The following is a 19,446-nucleotide window of genomic DNA, read 5'->3' as shown; positions in this document are numbered from 1 at the left end:
GTGTCTGGAGAGAGGGAAGTCTGGGCATCTTTGCTTAAACTGCTGCCCCCGCGACCCGGTCCCGGATAAGCGGAGGAAAATGGATGGATGGATTTTAAAGCTACTAAAGAATATTATGAGTTAAAATGCAAAAGTAAAAAGTCCAAAATGCTGTCCTAAAATAATGCAACATATCACACAACACTACCACTTCCTTATTTCCTCCTGTGGTGAACTACTATCCTGACAAGCGTCTCATTTGCATCAGTTCCGCCCACATTACACAGCATTAGGCACCATGACTTATAACTGCTATGAGTCACATCAGGGCTGCAATTTCAGAGATAAAAAAAAATGAGGAAGTGAGAATGAGTGACTGTCAGAGGAGTTGTCTTTGACAAGTGTGTAAAAGAAAATATGCTTCCAAAATAACACAACAGACTGGTGTATAACCCGGCTTCAAGCCAGATAGGTTCACATAGCAGTTGCTATGTCCTAAATATAGCATAACATAGCAACACAGCAATTAATTGTGCAGCACAGCTATCCTGTCAAAATTGACAAAGACATTAAATGACATAAGGTAAAAATGCAGTGTTTAACCTTGAAGTCATTAAATATTATTGCACTCAGAGGTTCACTCTCACCTGGTTCAGCTGCACACTGCAGCCTGCAAGCACGCCGTCTTGTTTTTACCCCAGGTCTACATTTTTAGCATTTATCCGAGTCAGCTTATGAGCAGATATGCAAAGTAAACATTAGACCAAAAAGAACAACCTTCTTTCATTATTAGGTGACATATTATGGAAATTGCATTCCTACTTCACCATTTAAAAACAAACATAGGAACAAAGGAACCATCCAGAAGTGAATAGTAAGACCATGTAATCGTTTATTTATTATTCTGATATCTTCATTGACAGTAAATCACTGTCAAACCTTGAGCCTGAGGTTAAAAAGTTGTTTGCTCTTGTAGTTGGCCCTATAACAACTTCATCCAGTCCTTCCTCCTACAGCTAACAGGTATGACTGAAGGCCACAAATCTAAAAGTGTAAGGGCTGTACCTGATGGGCACGACTCTGGCGCCTGCCGACTCCAGGTATTTGACATAGGATGCGGCGATATAAGAGGAGCCATGAGGAGACTGATCTCCTGGAAGGTTTTCCTGTGCCAATACACCTATGGAGAGAAGAAGTACACAATTAATGACTTTTTGTTACATGAGTAGTTTTTCTGTCTCTATGCTTTGCAGTTGATTTTTCCAGAAAAGACCACAAAGTGACCACCACACACGTCACTATACCATAAAGTTAAACCATATAATGCTTAACACCAGTTATTAATTTGCTAAAGACTGAGAATCTGTCATTTTGTGCCAAACTTCAGTGGTTTGGTTCTTAACAGTTTTTGATACTTGGTACAACACACACTGTTCAACTAGTGCTCAAAAAGATTTAAACACCAAAAAGTTTAACATCTTATCATCATAACACTGATAGAGCCTCATTGGATACTAGATCTTTTTACCAGTGTGCACAGTAGTTCATGAGATAGAAAGCGACAAGCTTCCAAATTAAACCAAACAGTTGTTGTTCAGTTGTTCCAACATACTACTGCCAAAACAGGCCAACACCTGAAGGAAGTGACTCACTAAAGCCCTTGAGGTTACAAGGCTCAGTTTCAAATCAGATGAATGATGATTGCAGCAGGTTGCTCAAGTAACAAAATGTACTGTCATAGATTCTTATCAGAGGAACACAATGCTTGGTTTAATGAGACAGCAGTTCAGGACATCTTATTCCAGCATGTGTTACTGTCTAAGTGTTGCTCTGGTGTTCAAAGCAGACTGACAGTGTCATGAACCCTGATGCACAGGATGTAGTGCCCTATAGTAAACCTTTGGAGAAATGCCCTAATTCCTATAAGACCAACACCATGGGAAAGCAAAGCACAGCTGAACCACCAACAGCCTTTCTATCCTTCAAATCATCATCATCAGCACCATCATCATCAAATGTATTCTGTGTTGGAAACAGCCTAAAGCTATTTGCAAATGTAGGCTGTGTTGAAATACACATTTGAGAATAAAACTGGGTCGGATGTGGAATATTTACCGAATGGCAGCATTAACCGACATTACAGTGATTCTGTATCTGCAACACACGCAGAGCCTTCGTCAACGTGAGAGAGACACCCAGAGAAGAAGAAGAAGAAGAAGAAGAACGTGCATTACAAAATCTACACTGACTACCGGTGTTTAAATTATGACATAACAGTAAGTACACAGAGCCGGAGGTGGACACCCCGTCTGTCCTCGCCACGCACCTTTCTCGAACATTCTTGGTGAGAATTACATAAGAGCCATGATAATCCGACCTGGACAGTCGGTTTGTGCACGGAGAGGCACAGACACAAACAGCCATTGCTGAGGCTGAATCTTACCGATGATCGGTCGGTAATTGAGCTGCTCATTTCTCCCCGCCGCGCACGGAGGCGGACCGCAGAAGAGGCAGGCGGTCAGCGCCGCGAACACCGCTACAACCGGCAGACTCATCCAACACACCGGGCAAAACACAAAAGGTGGGGTTTGTAGATCGGAGATGCTAAATGACTGTATGGGAAGACACGCACGTTTCCAAAACGGCGGCTGGATGCTCTGGGTGATGCAGTGCGACTCCCGGATGTCTCTCCTCTCTTGCTGTGCCCTCCTCCGATGTGTCTTTACCTCCGCCCGGGCATCTTTATGAAAGCGTCCGACCAATCACGCGTGGAACTCCCCTCCACAGAACCAACGTCAGCGAGAGAAGCCTCCACCTCCTCTGCTTTTTCATATTCACTTCATATACAATTTCTCTTAGAATATTCCAGCTCCACTGACTTGCACCATAGACATATTACAGATCAGTGAGGAGTCCCCCATAAACAGGCTATAGTGTAAGTCTACGTGAGATTCTGTATGAAGCGAGTTCAGCTTAGTCTGGCTCCTTTGGGGTCTGCTTCACTGAGTTAGGTTTCGGTCTTCCCATCAGTCCAGGAGCGCGTCCAGGTGAAAAAGCCGGACGTGCTGGTTAGAAGTAACATCACCGGAGCCGTAAATGAAGCAACCTCCTGCATTAAACATGACAAGCATCAGTGATGCCCGAGGGCAAATAGAACCGGAGCCCAAATGATGTTAGTGTGGCGAAGTGAGAACAAAAAACTATGGTCACAGCAGACCCTGACAGGATCCACTAGGAATGAGCTCTCAGTTTTCCAGTGATGTGACTGGTCAGTGGTCGGACTGTGGACAGGTCTTGATCAGATCTTCCACTTGGTTTGTTTTTGGCCTTGTCTCCACCCACAGAAGCAAGACCTTCTAAACCGTTTTGCTGTAAAGGTGTGCTGAAGTTAAGACAAAAGGCTCATTCTATAAATGCCTTATTGTGTTTGTTTACTTATTTGATGTTTTTTATAATCTACAAATGGTTGACATCATAAAGAAAATCTAATTTAGGCCTATGTAATTTTGAAAACTATGTCTAGTGGTTATAACTTCTTGTTCTGTTCCAGCTATTTGAACAAACACTCACCTGCAGTCACCGAGGAAAGTGTCAAAAAAATCTGGTGTTTGTTTAAGTTTGATTGAAAACATTTTTGAAGCAAACCTGTTTTTCTGCATTAGTCTGAGGTGAGTTATGAGACTCCTGAGTTACATACAGTATATCTGCAAGGGCATAGCTTTGCATATGGAATGTAGTGACATCCCTACCAGTATTTTAGGACAGAATCTCCCTGTGGATATTTAAGCAAACCTGTGTGCATTATCTTTGGAGTGAAGTCATATTAGATCAGTGTGATGTGTCCTTCCTGAGGCTACAAGATGTCATGCTGACATCTGACTGACTGAAAGGGAGGGTGCGAGCTGAAGTTTCCTGTAAATGTCATGTTTGCTCACAGACATGGAGACGATAGTCATCAGTCCACACCCCAAGTATGGGTGAAAATTTTGTCTTTCAATGACTTATTCCCTTTATTGTCTGCACACACACATTAGTCGACGCCACGTCTCGTCTTTTGTAGACAACATTATTCCACTGAAAGAACAGAGACATAAGGAGGTTTTGCACTTGTTGTGAGTCAAACAGTCAACATTAAACTGAAACTCAAACCTTTTCACCTTATTACATTGTTTCCACATTTGTGATATGATACAGTTTAATTGTAGAAAATACTGTTTATAGTCACTTTAAGATTTGAATTGAGTTGAACTGAGGGGCTCCAGGTATTTTTTGAAGTTGATACTATACTAAAGGGATATTTTGGACTCTCAACAGGTTGCTGCACAATGTTTTATTTTTCTAGGTTTAATTTGATATTGATTTGCTCTGTTGTAACTGATTTGTTGAATTAAATACATTTTTATTTTATTTTATTTGGTGGTTAGGTGGTTAGCATCATACTTGTATTTGTTTTATTATTTCCCACTGTGCCTGAGTAACCGAGCACATTTTGCCTCTGATTGGTTAGTTATTGTCAGTAACACACTGAAAACCTGTTTAGCTGGTATGACACCTGAAACTAGGGCACAGCGATCTGATCTCTGACATTTGACTGCACAGAATAGAACTGAAGTGCCTTAAACTGGTAAAGCATGAAATGTGCGTGTGCTATTGTTTGTGTGACCTGCATTTATTTTTTTGCACCTGCAGGCTAAGCGTTATAATCCATGTGCAGATGCATTTAAAAATGCCCTTTTTTGTACCATTACTGTAGCATTGTTGTATATAATGAAGGCTATGTCAATATGTGTGCATTTACATATGTCACTGTGCCAGGAGTGTGCATGTGGACTGTGTAATGTTCCTAGAAGGCTATGGCACTAAAGTGTGACACTTTTCCCCCAGTAAGACCTATGAGCAGGAGGGCCTGCACAGAGAGTATAGGGCTCACAGCCCTGTCAGTCCACCACTGGAAAGATAAAAAAAATGTGATCTTTTTGTCTTTTAGTAAACTTTAAGCCTTTCTCACATTCTTTATGGTTCCAAAAGGTTTTCTGTGAAGAAAACCTCTCATCTAGTGTCGTTCAAATCCAGCTTATCACAGCGCTGCAGCTGCTGGGAGTAGATACGCATGTAGTTTCCCTGAGGTTCCATGTAGGAAAAGTAGGAAAAGAAAAACTGTAGCACTGCTTCTTTTGCTCACACTGCATATCTGCTGTAGTTCTGCAAACTTCAGAAGTTCTGCTGACCTGTGCATTTGTCACCTAAAACTCTCTGTTTATTTGTTGTATTGTGTCAGCAGCTTGTTTCACTGGAATGTTGTATTATCTGAAATGTTCTGTTCACATCTCTGTCACATTACTGAGTGTCCCTTTGTCATCAAAATGAAATAACACTGTGTGCATGTGTGGTTTGCTGCTGAATGTTTCAGCGGTACAGCATGCACCGTCAAAGTTCTTGAGTACCATCTTGTCATTGGGAAGGAAAGACACGAAGGATTAAATGTGTGCATGTGTGGTTTGCTGCTGAATGTTTCAGCGGTACAGCATGCACCGTCAAAGTTCTTGAGTAACATCTTGTCATTGGGCAGGAAAGGCACAAAGGATTAAATGTGTGCATGTGTGGTTTGCTGCTGAATGTTTCAGCGGTACAGCATGCACCGTCAAAGTTCTTGAATAACATCTTGTCATTGGGAAGGAAAGGCACGAAGGATTAAATGTGTGCATGTGTGGTTTGCTGCTGAATGTTTCAGCGGTACAGCATGCACCGTCAAAGTTCTTGAGTAACATCTTGTCATTGGGCAGGAAAGGCACAAAGGATTAAATGTGTGCATGTGTGGTTTGCTGCTGAATGTTTCAGCGGTACAGCATGCACCGTCAAAGTTCTTGAATAACATCTTGTCATTGGGAAGGAAAGAGCACGAAGGATTAAATGTGTGCATGTGTGTGAGAAAGAGTATCCACCCATTATTTACACCGCTTACTCCTGAACAGGGTTGCTGGGGGGCTGGAGGCAATCCCAGCTGACACTGGGTGAGAGGCGGGGTCCACCCTGGACAGGTCACCAGTCTGTCACAGAGCTGACACCTAGAGACAGACAATCACTATTTAGAGTCACCAGTCAATCTACAGTAAGCTGCATGTCTTTGGATTGTGGGAGGAAGCCGGAGTACCTGTAGAGAACCCATGCAGGCACAGGGAGAACGTGCACACTCCATACAGAAAGGCCTCGGGTCGGCCGGGGCTCGAATCCGAAACATTCTTGCTGTGAACAGTCAGTGCGACAGTGCTGACCACTGCACAGCTGTTCCAACAGTAGAACAGTATATAAGTATGAAATAATGTGTATAGATTGAGCACTGTACTAAGGAGAAAGTGTTGTTGAATGTGTGGGTGTGTTAATATGATGAAGTCAGCAGTGTGTGATGCAGTCAGCCCATGGATCAGTTCCCTTATTCACAGTATTCTGCAGCAGATTTTACTGCATCTCTGCCGACACACCACAAGAGGTCTCACTCCTCCACCACACAGCCTTTCCTGTTTCGGTCAGCATCTGTGTAAGGTTGAGTGTTGTGTAGATACACTATGTGTTTATTTGCCTTTTTATTTGAAAGTGGATATTAGCATGTGGTATCCTCCACCAGCATAATTCTGATTTGGGGGTTTTAATGTCTAATGCAGTGTTCTGATATGTTAATGCTATTTTATAATATTTAAATATCATCACCCACTTATTTACCTAGATGCATCTATGTATTTGTTTGCATGTTTATTATTTGTTTGGCCCTGGTCAAAGCAGCTTAAAACAGCCAAAGTATTCCACTTTGCTCAGTGCCATGACACTGCGGTAGTACAGAATGCTGGTGCTAGATAAAAACGGATCATAACGCGATGAAAGTCATCTTTGTAGGGAATGTGTGTATGGCAGTCAATCCAATATTTGTAGAGACATTCAGCTCCACAGCACAAACATCCACCTCATGATGGTGCTGAAGGAAAAGCCTGGGGATCACCAACGTCATTAGGATACAAAGTCTTGGAATTGTGAGTGTCTGTGTAAAATGTCATGGCAATCCTTCCAAAGGGAACAGACCAACTGACTGGCTTATTCCCAGTATTTCTAATAATATCAATTAACATGGAGTTAGTTAGCGGTGATGAGAGGAGGTGAGCTCTGTCAACAAACAAGGTGGATGCTTCATCTCCATTAAAAGAAAGGGACTTTGTCTGTGTCTGTCTGTGTGTCTCTGTCTTTGCTCACTGGCTTTGTTATTGATAACTTTAACATCTCTCTGTTGCTGTGTATACTTACGTCTTTGCCTCATTCTTTTTTATATTATGGATGTCAAAGCATGTGGAAACAACAAGTATGTGGGCCTCCAGATGACATTTTGTTATGTTTGACAGCAAGGTCAAGACTGAACCTTCAAGCTCAACTGAGCAGCTCTTGTTTGTAAATTCTGTAAAGTACATGATGAGATATTGGAAATGAGCTGACTCCGTTTCCAACCCAGTGGTAAATGCAGCTCATACTGTGTGTGTGTGTGTGTGTGAAAGAGAGAGAATATGCACTACTACAAACAACTACACTATGTGGGATTGTGTATGTGTTTGCAAGTGCCATGTTTTGCTATGATTGCAGGATTTAAGCCACAGCTGAAAGCACTGATTGGAAAACGTGTATAGAAATCTGCTGTTCCGATGCCCCAGGGCGGTTTGTACTGCAGAATGCTCTCTTCACTCCACTATCACGACAAACGAAGGCAAAGAGCCCTCATCCACGATGTCACACCTGAAGCCCCACAGAGAGTGAATTAGGGAACGTGCAGTGTGACAGTGGAGCTACCTGAGGTGATTTGCTGGGTTTGGAGTTGTGCTGTAGAAGAGTTGGACAGAAAGCTGAAGCATCACTTACAGGTCAGATACTGCAGTGTACTGAGAAAAGGCCAACTTTGACTCACTTATGACGTTTCCTTGTGTCTTAGTCCCACCCATGTAAGGTGGGAGGAAAAGATGCAAGGAAAATTGAAAGGAGAGAGGAGTCAAGGAAACACGCTTGGAGAGACATGACACATCCTTCCCCTGAAGTGTCCAATCACATTTCTGATTAAAGGAGCTTTTCAGCCCAAAAAAGACTTTAGTGAAGGTCTTGTGTCTTCTCCCTCATGGCCCCTCCAGCAGCCTCCTTGCTCCTCAGAATAGAGATGGGTTTTTTATGATAAATCCCAATTTTCTTATTTTATTCCTCTTTTGTTCCAACCCTCACTTGACCCAGAGGTCGTTTCAGCTGAGTGAGGATTGAGGACATCCTAAAGCTGTTGTTCCTGCTCTGAGGAAGAGGAGGCAGCCAGAGAAGCCATGAGTGAAGATACATAAGAGCCTTCTTTGTGGACTGACAAACCCCTTTATCAGAAATCAGTTGGTGTTGGACACTTTAGATAAAATACTGAAGGAAAGGAAGGAATGATCATAATATAGATATGAGAAACACCCACAGGAGTCTTGGGATGTCCTCAGTCCTTGCTCAAACCAGAAGTAAATCTGGTCCAGCAAAAAATGAGAAGTGAAAAACAGTCATATAAGACATGATGGGATGCACCCATGAAGTTTGGTGACATACAGTAATTAGCCTATTAGCATAGCTCCACCTGGGGCGTGTCAAACCTTAGAGTCCAGTCTTCTCTTTTTGTTAACCAGATTTATGGTTCCTAAAGTCATGTTATTCCACACGGATTGTATATTCTGTATCAGCTTGTTCCAGCTTTTCACTCTAGATATTTATTTGCACTGAGCAAAATTTCAAAACTCATCACTTCATGTTCTGTGCTGCACCTTCTAAAGGAAATACTCTGGACGTGCTGGGTATCATTATACATTTTGCCAAACATACAATATTTAATCTCACTGGGGGCTTTGGGAAATTCACTATATTTAAAGAAAGAAACAGTTTTTAAAATGCTGCGGGTTTGAACAAAGCGGCACAGCAAGAATTAATGACTGGCCCACTGGGAGCTGCTGCTTGTTAAGGGTTAATGAACTTCCATGCGTGTATCTTTGGACTTATAGCTCAATGAAAGCTTAACTGTGTAGCTGTATTATGCAAATACATTCTTTTGAAAATAAACCATTTTGTTTTTCTAAGTAAATGAATTTCTGAACTGAAAATTGACTCAGAACAAAAAGGAGAAAAGAAGAGGGGCAAGGAGAGACCGAGTAAATTAAAGAAAATGAAGTACAAACAGCAGGAGACAGAGATGGAGAGACAGCACGGTGACCCAGACAAAGGCAAATATAGAGAGAAATGAATGAAGGAAGAGGTGATGAACTCTGTTAATAGAGAGAGAGAGATAGAGAAAGAGAGAGAGAGAGAGCATTGGCGCCGCAGCGGGAGCGACCGTCACACGGTCTGTCAGCGGGGTCGGTACCGGAGAGAGCAGCCGTTTACGACAGACACACCGGGGAGAAGAAGAACAGAAGGAGAAGACAAAACAGGAGGAATCGTTTGTTTGGCTGCTGTCGCCTTCGTGCCACCACCTCCACCGGACAGGGTCTACTGCCCTCATCATCTTAGACCTCTTCTCCTGTTCTTCATCACCATGCCTGGTTGGCGGAGGAACCTCACTTTCTGTCTGCAGCGGATGCCTGATGAAGGTAGGAAGGCAAAACAAATTCATCTGCGCTTGTTTGCTTTATAGCACGTGAGTATGTGTGTGTGTGCGCGCGTGTTTGCGCGCCAACATTTTTTTCTTGCTGTTTACATTGGTGCTGAAATGTGAATATTTGCTTCTGAGGACACAGAAGCTTTGTGGTTTCTGCTTCATGTGTTTGGAGTTTTCTGGATCACTGGAAGTGCACGCGGTTTTTGCGCATGTTCTTTGGGCTGATTGAGAAGCACCTGCAGTTTTGGTAATTGCGTGCCTCTGAGCGTTTGTATGTGTGTGCACTTGTGTGTGGCTTATACTATGTGTGTGTGTGTGTGTGTGTGTGTGTGTGTGTGTGCGCAGACCCTTGCTTGGTCTTTTGGAGCCGCGCGCTGTGCGCACACGTGTCACTACGGGTTTGTTCCGCCGTTTCCGCAGAGATTGCGCGAGGCTACTGACGCTGCCAGCGCGTTTGACTGTGTAAAAGATTGCGACCAGGAGAGGGAGAGAGACTGCGTTGGTCCTGCAGCATGAACAGGAGAGGAGGCAGCTTGTCTTGGTCAGCTACAGTTTGCGTGCGTGGTAGTGCGCATATGTGAATGTGCGCAGCTGAGAAAGTGTATTTCGCGTGTGACAAAAAATGGTGACGACAATGAAAAGATAGAGAGAGGGCGAAGATCTTATTGATTTGTGAGGAGAGCCGGAGTGAGATGACAAGGATTAGAAAACCTTCACACTGGCATTTTGTCTGAATCGTTGTGAGAAAACTCCTTTCATACTTAAATGATGTGCTTATCTTCACTATTTTTATGTATAGCCTATAAATCCAGAAATGTTTAAAAAAAACAAAACTAAAACAATTACTCAAAACTTATGAATCGGGCTTTAAAATCCCTGTTTGTAACAGTTACATTTTTAATAGTCTAATTTTACCTATTTTAACTTGCTTAAAGATAATGTCTTGTGTAATCAACGCCTCATTTGCATTTACTTTCTCTGTTTCTTTTCACTCTGCCAGCTTAAAGAGAGGTTTATCTGTTCAGTGAACCACCGTGAACAACAGCCTTCTTGCAACAGGAATTAATATGAGAGTGTGGCACTGTCTGAAAACTGAGTCAAACTGTACTCTAAGTAAATTCATTACATTACTGTTTGTGTACACACAACATCAGGTCAGGCTGACATGAAGCACATGGTCTGTTGGTGGACACTGTTGTCTACAGTACTTTGATTCTAGGGCTGTTATCCATGGTATGTACTCGGTCCTTTATCTACACCGCTTATTCCTGAATAGGGTCGAGAGGAGCTGGAGCCAATCCCAGCTGACACTGGGTGAGAGGCGGGGTCCACCCCAACTCCCCTTTTTCACTTCAATTTAATTCAATTTATTTGTACAACAACAATTATCTCAGGACACTTTTACATAATCACAGTTAGACCTACACTAATGTAGGAAAACCCAACAAATCCCCCTTGAGCAGCACTTGGCGACAGCGGGAAGGAAACACTTCCTTCAGACTTGTGGTGGGCGGCCTTCTGCCTCGACCAGGTGGGGTGGGTGGATAGAGGAGAGAGAAAAGAAAAGCAACAAGACACAGCAGGTTGTTATGGTGCCATAATCATAATGATCATGGCAGTGATCTTAATGCTACATTGTGTAGTACATAAGTCCTCTCTAGTCTCATAAACAAAAGTGAAGTTTGTAAAATATCTTTCTGAACCTGATGTGAAAGAACTTACCCAGAGTCTTAACCTCAAACCCATCCAACACCTCTGGGATGAATTGGAACGTCAGCCAGGCCTTACAGACCTGACTAATCCCTGCAGCCAGGTTCCAAAATCCTGTGCAGTATTTTCTCAATAGAGCGGCGGCTCTAATAGCAGCCTAGTGTATGAATGCCCATGTTTTTAAATGAGACTTTCAGCAATCACATGGATGGTCGGTTGTCCACGTACAGGTTGTGCAGTGCATATAACACTTATAATGTATGGCAACAGAGGATTATAGCATTACTGACAATCATGTGTCAGTGGTCACATGACAGTGATCGAGGCAGAGATGTTGCCTGATGTGGGAGCGACAGGTACTGCTGTCAGAAACAGTGACTTATTTCATTAGTGTTACAGAAAGTGCCACAGCACCTCATGTGCTAGGAAAACAAATACCCAGTGGGGATTAAAAATCTTCATCTTGTTAACTTAATCTGTATGTGTGCGAGAGAGAGAGAGAGGGGCACACAGTTAAGCGAGAATGGAGGTGTAGGATAGATGTAATGTTTTATGTTTGTGTTGGGTGTAAGATTTATGTGCAACTAGATGCTTTGCTCGAGACGAGTGTGTGTGTGTGTGACAGAGATGAGGTGACAGAATGTTTACGAGGTGTGTGTGAGAGAGAGCGTGACAACAAAACAGAGAGAAACGATAGACACTGAGAAGATGGTTTGAGAATGGCGTTTTCTTGTTGTGTGAGTGAGAGATACAGTGTTCAAATGAATATGCTGGATGTGCAGTGACCCTGCTGGTCAGTGATAACTGCCTTATGGACTCATGGACGGGTGTTTGAGGCCTTAATTGTACCGGTCCTTCATTTTTAAAGGGGACTCTTCACAGAATGTGCTCAGTAAAAAGCTATGTGAAGAAGGAGAGCACATCCTCTCCTTTAAGTACCCTGTGGCTGCTCTTGAGCAGGACCCTCAACCCACAGAATGTGACACAGGGTGGCCATAAAGGCCATATAATGTAAAGCATCAGTAAATCCTCCCTGAATAAATGAAATGAACTGTATCAACCTTGATAAAGAACACATAAAGCACAGCACATTACTACAAAGTAAGGGACAAAGCATGAGCTGGGGGATACCAACTTTCCAACTGTGTGAATTAACTTTTGCATTAGAAATAAAAATAAAATAAAATAAATACTAAAAGCTGTTGGTGTGTATGGAAGGGTATCAGAAACTTTCTGTTGAGCAAGTTATTTGGTTTCAAGTACATTAGAGGACATCTAAGTACTTTTATATATATTTTGTCAGGAGACAGATGACCAGTAAATCAGGGGAAAGATGCAATAATGACATTGGCCTCAACTTTAATCAGCAATGTTGTGATTCTGGGATGGCACCATCAGCTGTAAATCACCCAAAACATAAAAATGAGATGGATAAAATCTAAAAATATTGATGTAAAGGATACAGTCACTTCCTTTCTGCGTAAAGCCTTGTCCTGCCTGCGTGTGGGTGTGCGGTTAAAAGGAAGTGACCACAGCGTAATGCATTTATAAGTAGCGTTGCACCGCTGTGTAACAGTTGTAGGATCAAAACATTTAATTCCCCTGTTGAAGGACAGATTATGGATAAGCAAGCCTGGTAGTGCATATGAGTGTGTGTTTGTGTGTGCCAGAGAGAGAAGAGAGGGCAAAACTCATCCATCATGTGGTCGATGGGGGAAATTTAAGGTTACAAATAATAATGGCTACGTGATCTGCAGGAGAAATGAGGGAAAAGAAGAGGAAGCTAGAATAAGATGACAAAAATGCAAATGGAAAGTGACTGAGAGACCTGGGAAGGAAAGTCATAAGACAGAAGCAGATAAAAAAAACAAAACAGGAGAGTGTGAAAGAGAAAGATAGAAGGCCTGGTTTCGAGTCCTTATCAGTTGTAGAAGGAGATCCCATTAATCAGGAGAGCAGAACATCAAATAATGCGCTGGTTAGTGGAGAGCGAGCCTGTGATTGTATGTGTGAGTGTGTAATAAATTGTGAGTGTGTGATTGAGCTCCAACGCCAAAAGCCCCTTTTAATAGGGCTTAGTTGTGGTATCACTGGTGGTTGGGGAGAGGAGTGAGAAGACAGAGGAGGAGGTCAGAGCAGGAGACAGGCGAGGATAAGGGAGGAGGAGAGTGAAGACATGAGTCACAGGCCAGAATATGGCACCGAAGTTGCTACAGGCAACATTTAACATCGGTACACCATTAGTGTGTGTATTTATAGGCAAACTAAATGAGGCTATTAATGAGAAAATGAGCAGTGTCTACACTGAAGGAAGGCTGGAACTACAGGAACAAGGCCCAGCTTGGAATAACAACAATTTCACTTTAGCACATTCACATATATTTCACAACTAATTAATCCTTTATTTACCAGTCAATTATAGTGTTTTATACAGAAAAACCAACACTATAGAAGATATACCTGGTGTTGTATCGCTCTGCAACACCTGGTCTCTCAGATTTACTCAGGTGCTTTTAGCCAGTGTATAAAACTGATGGAAAACTGATAGGATTCATGGAGACTGTTCTTGTGACATAGGGTACATCCCAATACTCTTATATCTGTTCTGAGGAGTGAGGAGCAAGGAGGCTGCTGAAGGAGCCATGAGCGAGGACGCACCAGAGCATCCTTTGCGGAAGTCTTTTGTGGACCGATATGCCCTTTTATTGGAAATCAGTTGATGACCACATACTTTGGATGAAGGATCAGAGGAAAGGACGTCCCTTGTCTTTGTTGGAGGTTTCTCCTGTTAAAGGGAGTTTTTCCTCCCCACTGTCACCAAGTGCTTGCTCAAGGGGGATTTGTTGGGTAATAATACTTACTGTAATAATAGTGATAACAGTAAGGTCTAGACCTTACTTTGTAAAGTGTCGTGAGATGACTTTGTTGTGATTTGACATTATACAAATAAAATTTGCTTTTGATTTGATGTCTTTAAAAACGTTTCATCAATTCTTCTTACATCTTATGTGGGGGGGGACTGAGACACAAGTGTGAGAAAAGTGGATGCATATAAGAGACTTGGGATGTGCCCATTGTATGTTGAGGAGATCAGGGTGGATGGATGGGTCAACGAAACACGAGACTTTGACTGTTCAGTTCTTGTTTCAAACCAAAGGTCATTGTGGTTTCTTCTTACTTTGTTTGTGTCATAGTCATAACTGTGTGGTTATTATTGTAACCATGATGACCAGTGTCCTCCAACCATAACCAAGTAGACAAACCATGACCTTCCCCTAAACCTAACAGTGCCTTTTGTGCCTAACCAAATTAACCATACCAATTAACTAAATCAACCCTCATGTTCAGGACTCATGTTGACTTTTACCCTAAAATCTTTTGGACATTTGAATGTTCATGAGAGTTTTCCATGCACACACACATTGTATGCAAAGATGATTCAGCTACAAGGGTATAATTCCCATCTAGTCGCTATAAGCACTCGATGTCAGTCACCTTAAATGTTCTGCACAAGATAAGACTGAGGCTTTTACTGTACTTACAGACCCATAGCTGGCCAATATAATGTCACTGCTCTGTAACCCAGATGTTAAGAGGGAGGTCTTATGCCTTATGCAGCACCTTTTTCCGCAAACGTCACATGGCTGAGCCCTCCATGAGCCCCTGTATGTCCATCAATGATCATGCTAAAGTGTTGCTGAGCAAGGCATCAAACTCACAACTGCTCACTGATTGGAAAGTGCTCCCAGTAACTGCATCAACTAAAGCAGGCAAGTCAAGCAACGTGGTTCATCTTCTTCAAATGAAGGAATGAAACTTTACAAAAGATGCAATCAGTGACGATACCTGAGTACAGGCTTCAAGTAATCTGTATATGTTTGTGCTTGTTCTTAAGAATCAGAGATGCACAGTGCTGATATGAGAGCAGCAGAGGGCTTAAATGTCAGAGAACACTGTCTTATAATGACATTCCAAAGGCATAAAGTGTGTGTCATTCAGTACAGCTGTGAGAAGGAAAATGAAGCGATGTTTACTCTGATACCACAGTGTAGGCAACATAATATTTATGGAAGTGTTTTGCTGTGGTGAAAGAGGTGATACTGAACCTGACGGTGCTACCTGGAGATTTTACATTCCTTCAGTATCCTTAATGATTTGAACTTTAAAACCTTGGTTCACAGGGTGTACGCTTAAATAGGAAGCCTGCAAACCCACAAACCATCTCTGATTTCTAAAGATACCTTGTGCAGTGTAATGTTTTTTTTTTTCTTCTGCAGATTTGAATCACTGAATCATTTATACAGTCACTTTTCTGCTTTGAACTGTGCTCTCTGCACCACCTTTGTCCCCCAAACCAGTGAAGAGTGCAGCTCAGATTATCTGTCATGTGGAGGTAGCCTCAGACACATGGTTTCATAGTTGTTCCTGTAGTTTCTCCTCACTAAAAGCGCTTTCGGACCAAACAGTTCTGGGGCTACCCCACTGGGGAGCTCCCCCAGGACCTACATACTGTATCTTCTTGGACTTTTTTCTGTTTGCAGGACTGCTGAGATGACCTAACACTAAGCTGACCCACTGTTAATGATTAGCCAACATGCTCACAACATTAATGACGTTACATTACTGGTAGGGAATGTCTTTATTTGTTGCTAATATTAATTATATAACAAGCCATTAACTTTCGGCAGAGGCTTTTGTTGGTGGACTGCAGCTTCCCATGCTGCTGGTGATGGCTACTGATCGCTACTGTTTCCACAGCTAACAGTTAGTGGGGCTGCAATTACAGCACACCTACATCACTTATGGTTCCTGTTGCGTTTGGAGCGTACATACTCTGAAGTAGTAGCTAAAAAAAGTCCTTTAAAAGGGTGTTCTAAGAATTATTATTGTTCTCAGAAACAAAAAAGGGGGTACTATATCCAACAGTTCTACGAACTATGAAAAAGTTCCTCTAGTCTGAAAGTGCCACAAGACATTATTTGGAGATACAGTATCTTGTGTTCATGCATTTTGCACCAGGAGAGATTGTTCAAATGTGTCAAAGTGTAAAAACCTATCAGACTGTGAGAGACAGTTTAATTTAAATGAAGGGCAAAAAGGCTAAAGATAAGAAAATAATCTCTGTGTAACAGACTGAGCTAAAATGCATTAATTTCAGTGTGACTTCAGCTTTTTATATTGTTGACAACTTTGATTGAAATCTCTTTTCAGTGACTCCCAAGAGAATAAACCCCCTAAGCTCTAACTCCGCAGTGTTATTCCCTAAGTCTGCCTGTTTAATCGACACATTACTTCACAGTTAATTAACCAGCCAAATGACAAATAGGCTGTTCATCTGTGCTTTCCAAGACAAACTATATGGCTGCTTCAAAAATAACTCCGTGAACATTTTCTAACCTTCCACCTCTATGGATAAGGACTTGGGCAACTGAAATGTTGGGGTTAACTTTGTGGTCATGGTTAAGGTGAGGAAGAGATGTCATTATGACTCAAATAAACCACTGTTGGTGGGAAACAGATCTTAACCTTTGTTTAAGCAGGGTAAGAATCCCCTCAAGCCTGAGACCTCTTATTTTTTTTAGCATGCCCTTGTAAATGTTGGCAAAGTCCAGACAAAAAGTTGCAAAGTCCTGCTTTTTGGCTTGACCCAACAATCCACCAGGCCTCGACTGTGTGACCATATAAAATGCCATGGTATAGAGCCCTTTGCTATTGACATAGGCCAATCATTTACCAATAACCATAAAAAGATCCTTGTCAGAGTTATAGAAACATAAATTTGACTTCACCAATATATTAGTATAAATCAGTGAAGCTGGTGCACTTGCCAGAGGCACATTAGAGAAAGAATGGTTTTGATTGATGCAGCAGAGATTGGGATATTTTGAGTTTTAGACCCTGGTATGCACCAAACCTCCGAGAACTTTGGATCCTATGCTTCCCATAATGCAACCTGATACCATATTTCATTAGTCCCCAGCTAAAATGCTGAAATTGACTGATACAAAATTACCTTTTCCACCAGTGGAGTTCTTTTAATTTCATACAGTAGCAGAATGTCACTGTATGTAGGTTAAGATACTGAGTGGATTGTGAGGTTCAAGGGTTAGAAAGCAAATGTGAATGATGGGAAAGATTTTAGTGTTGAGCGTTACACAATGAAGTGTATTATGACTCTTAATCCTATTTGTACTAAGCGTAGCTGTAAATTGTAATCTTGTTAATGTGTTTTTGTGGCCCCTGGAAGCAGTGTGGTTACCTTGGCATTTTGAGAAAACACTCAGAAAATGTCCTCAGAAAAATAGCACTGGCTGTGTGTGTGTGTTTGTGTTGTTGGCTGTGTGTGTGTGTGTGTTTGTGTTGCGTGTAGAAGGCATGTTGCTGTAGGTTAACAGTGGGCGAGAGCGGTAACGCTGCTTTAGCCATAATAGGATATGAAGATGACTCATGCACAGTAGAACCAAGCGCTCTCCCCTTCCCTCCTCTCATCTTCTCTTCCTCTTTAGTCTCATCTCAGTCTCCTCATTCCTATTTTGTCATTCCACCTGATTTTTTTTTTATCATGCATTATTCCCTTTTATATTTCTTATGTGTTTGCCTCTAGTTACTTTATTCTTTCATTTTATTTTCTTCTCATTTATGCTCATGTTTCCTGCCTTTTTGTCTTTTCTCCCATGTTTTTGCAGCTTTCTCCTCCTGTGGCAGCTTATTTACCATCCTCATGCTTTATTTCCTCAGTTTATATTACTTCTTTTAATATGTCTTTTTGGTTCATTTCTCTTTTCCCCCTTGTTTTTCTTTCTTCCTCCTCTTTTATTGCCTCTTACCCCGTTTTATCTCCTGTCCCCTGTCCATTCTTTTCCTTATTTTCCTTTACTCTCGGACCTCCAACAGTTCAATAATTCGCGTGCCCACAGTAAACAGTGGGTCTTTCCAATATATGCTGGCCACTCTATAAACGCTGCCAGTGAAATTCATTTTGGGAATTGGTAATAATTTGTGCCATCCATTCTTATTTGTTAAATAAACTATACATTGGTTACACTGTTGTGTAGATCACAGTACACACAAGCACCATCTAACACAATCACGTCCTCTTCCTCTACTGTCATTCGGGACAGATTATGTAATAATGAGTCAATCACCTGCTCTTCAACATGTCTGCATCTTGATGTGGTAAGTTACAAACCATACAGACTGAGTGCTGCTCGCCGGCATCTTTCACAGCGGCTCTGTGTTGGTCGGGATCATTCTATGCTGGAGGCAGAACCACTGCAGATTGTTTTTCACCTTGTGGCCTCACACATACATGCTCGGTTGATGTAACAGTACAACTGACCTGCTGTCTGTCTCTCTGCCTCGTTCTTGATTAAAGTCTGTTGTGCTTGTCCTGGGCTGATTGCTTTCTGACACACTCCTCTGTGTGACTGAGCACACACCTTAGAGCCTCTTGAACAAAGAGCAACTGCAATATTGCTGGTTTCTTTTATGATCCTAGGACCCTTGAAACCTATTTGAGCCATATTATTGAATCTCACAAACACATTGATATTGGCAAGTTTTCTTTGCCTTATTCTCAGAAAAAATGTACTTTTTGCTAAGGTATGTGGTTTCCTTTCCCAAATCGAGATTAGCCCTACCCCTGCAGGCGAGAGATTTATGAGCCTCAGAATGAAATTTTTGTCGGTGCGTGATCCAGATGGCAGATTTTTAGAAGCAGTGTGAAGTATTGTTCCATCATGAAAGGTTCCGGATCGGTTCCTGGCTTTACTGTGCTTTCTCCATTTGTTCTACGAACACTTCAAGTCTTTTGATGCTGCAGATGAAGCCTGTAGAAGTCCCCGGTTTCTTATATCACCAAGGTCGGTCACATTATCAATCACACTCCTCTGTCCTCTTTTGTTTTGTGCTTTTTTTTTCTGTTTTAACTTATTTACTCCATATTTTTATGGATATACCGTGACGAGGAAAAAGACGGGTGACATGACGAAGCTTCTTGACTGACTCCAGCCCAGGACTTTCATGGCACGACTGCCAGGCCACACAGATGCCTCTATTAGTCAAACTTTATCTTTTCTTTGTGTCTTTGTTGCTTTACCTCTGTTCCAGCTTTTTCTTCT

The 19,446-nt window shown here is 42.0% G+C and overlaps 2 protein-coding genes across 4 annotated transcripts in view; one reads left to right on the top strand and one right to left on the bottom strand.

Annotated features, from left to right (window-relative positions):
* LOC109972403 (gamma-glutamyl hydrolase) overlaps positions 1–4,291 on the bottom strand; it is a 17,177-nt gene extending 12,886 nt beyond the window's left edge. Inside the window, exons 1-2 of the mRNA XM_020621228.1 lie at positions 2,423–4,291; positions 1,045–1,159 (exon numbers count right to left, since the gene is read on the bottom strand). Of these exons, the coding sequence (XP_020476884.1) occupies positions 1,045–1,159; positions 2,423–2,534 (227 nt within the window). The 5' untranslated portion in view covers positions 2,535–4,291. The remainder of the gene's footprint in view (positions 1–1,044; positions 1,160–2,422) is intronic.
* A 4,937-nt stretch (positions 4,292–9,228) lies between these two features.
* Positions 9,229–19,446, top strand: part of grip2b (glutamate receptor interacting protein 2b) — a 199,021-nt gene continuing 188,803 nt past the window's right edge. The window contains exon 1 of one of the 3 annotated variants that reach the window (XM_020621206.1): positions 9,229–9,608. In XM_020621206.1, the coding sequence (XP_020476862.1) occupies positions 9,263–9,608 (346 nt within the window). In that variant the 5' untranslated portion in view covers positions 9,229–9,262. The remainder of the gene's footprint in view (positions 9,609–19,446) is intronic. The other 2 variants (XM_020621205.1, XM_020621212.1) reach the window with 2 other exon arrangements.

Source organism: Monopterus albus, unplaced genomic scaffold (assembly GCF_001952655.1).
Source record: "Monopterus albus unplaced genomic scaffold, M_albus_1.0 scaffold255.1, whole genome shotgun sequence".
Lineage (NCBI taxonomy): Eukaryota > Metazoa > Chordata > Actinopteri > Synbranchiformes > Synbranchidae > Monopterus > Monopterus albus.
Note: the sequence above shows the minus strand (reverse complement) of the source record. Positions and strands in the feature narration are given on the sequence as shown.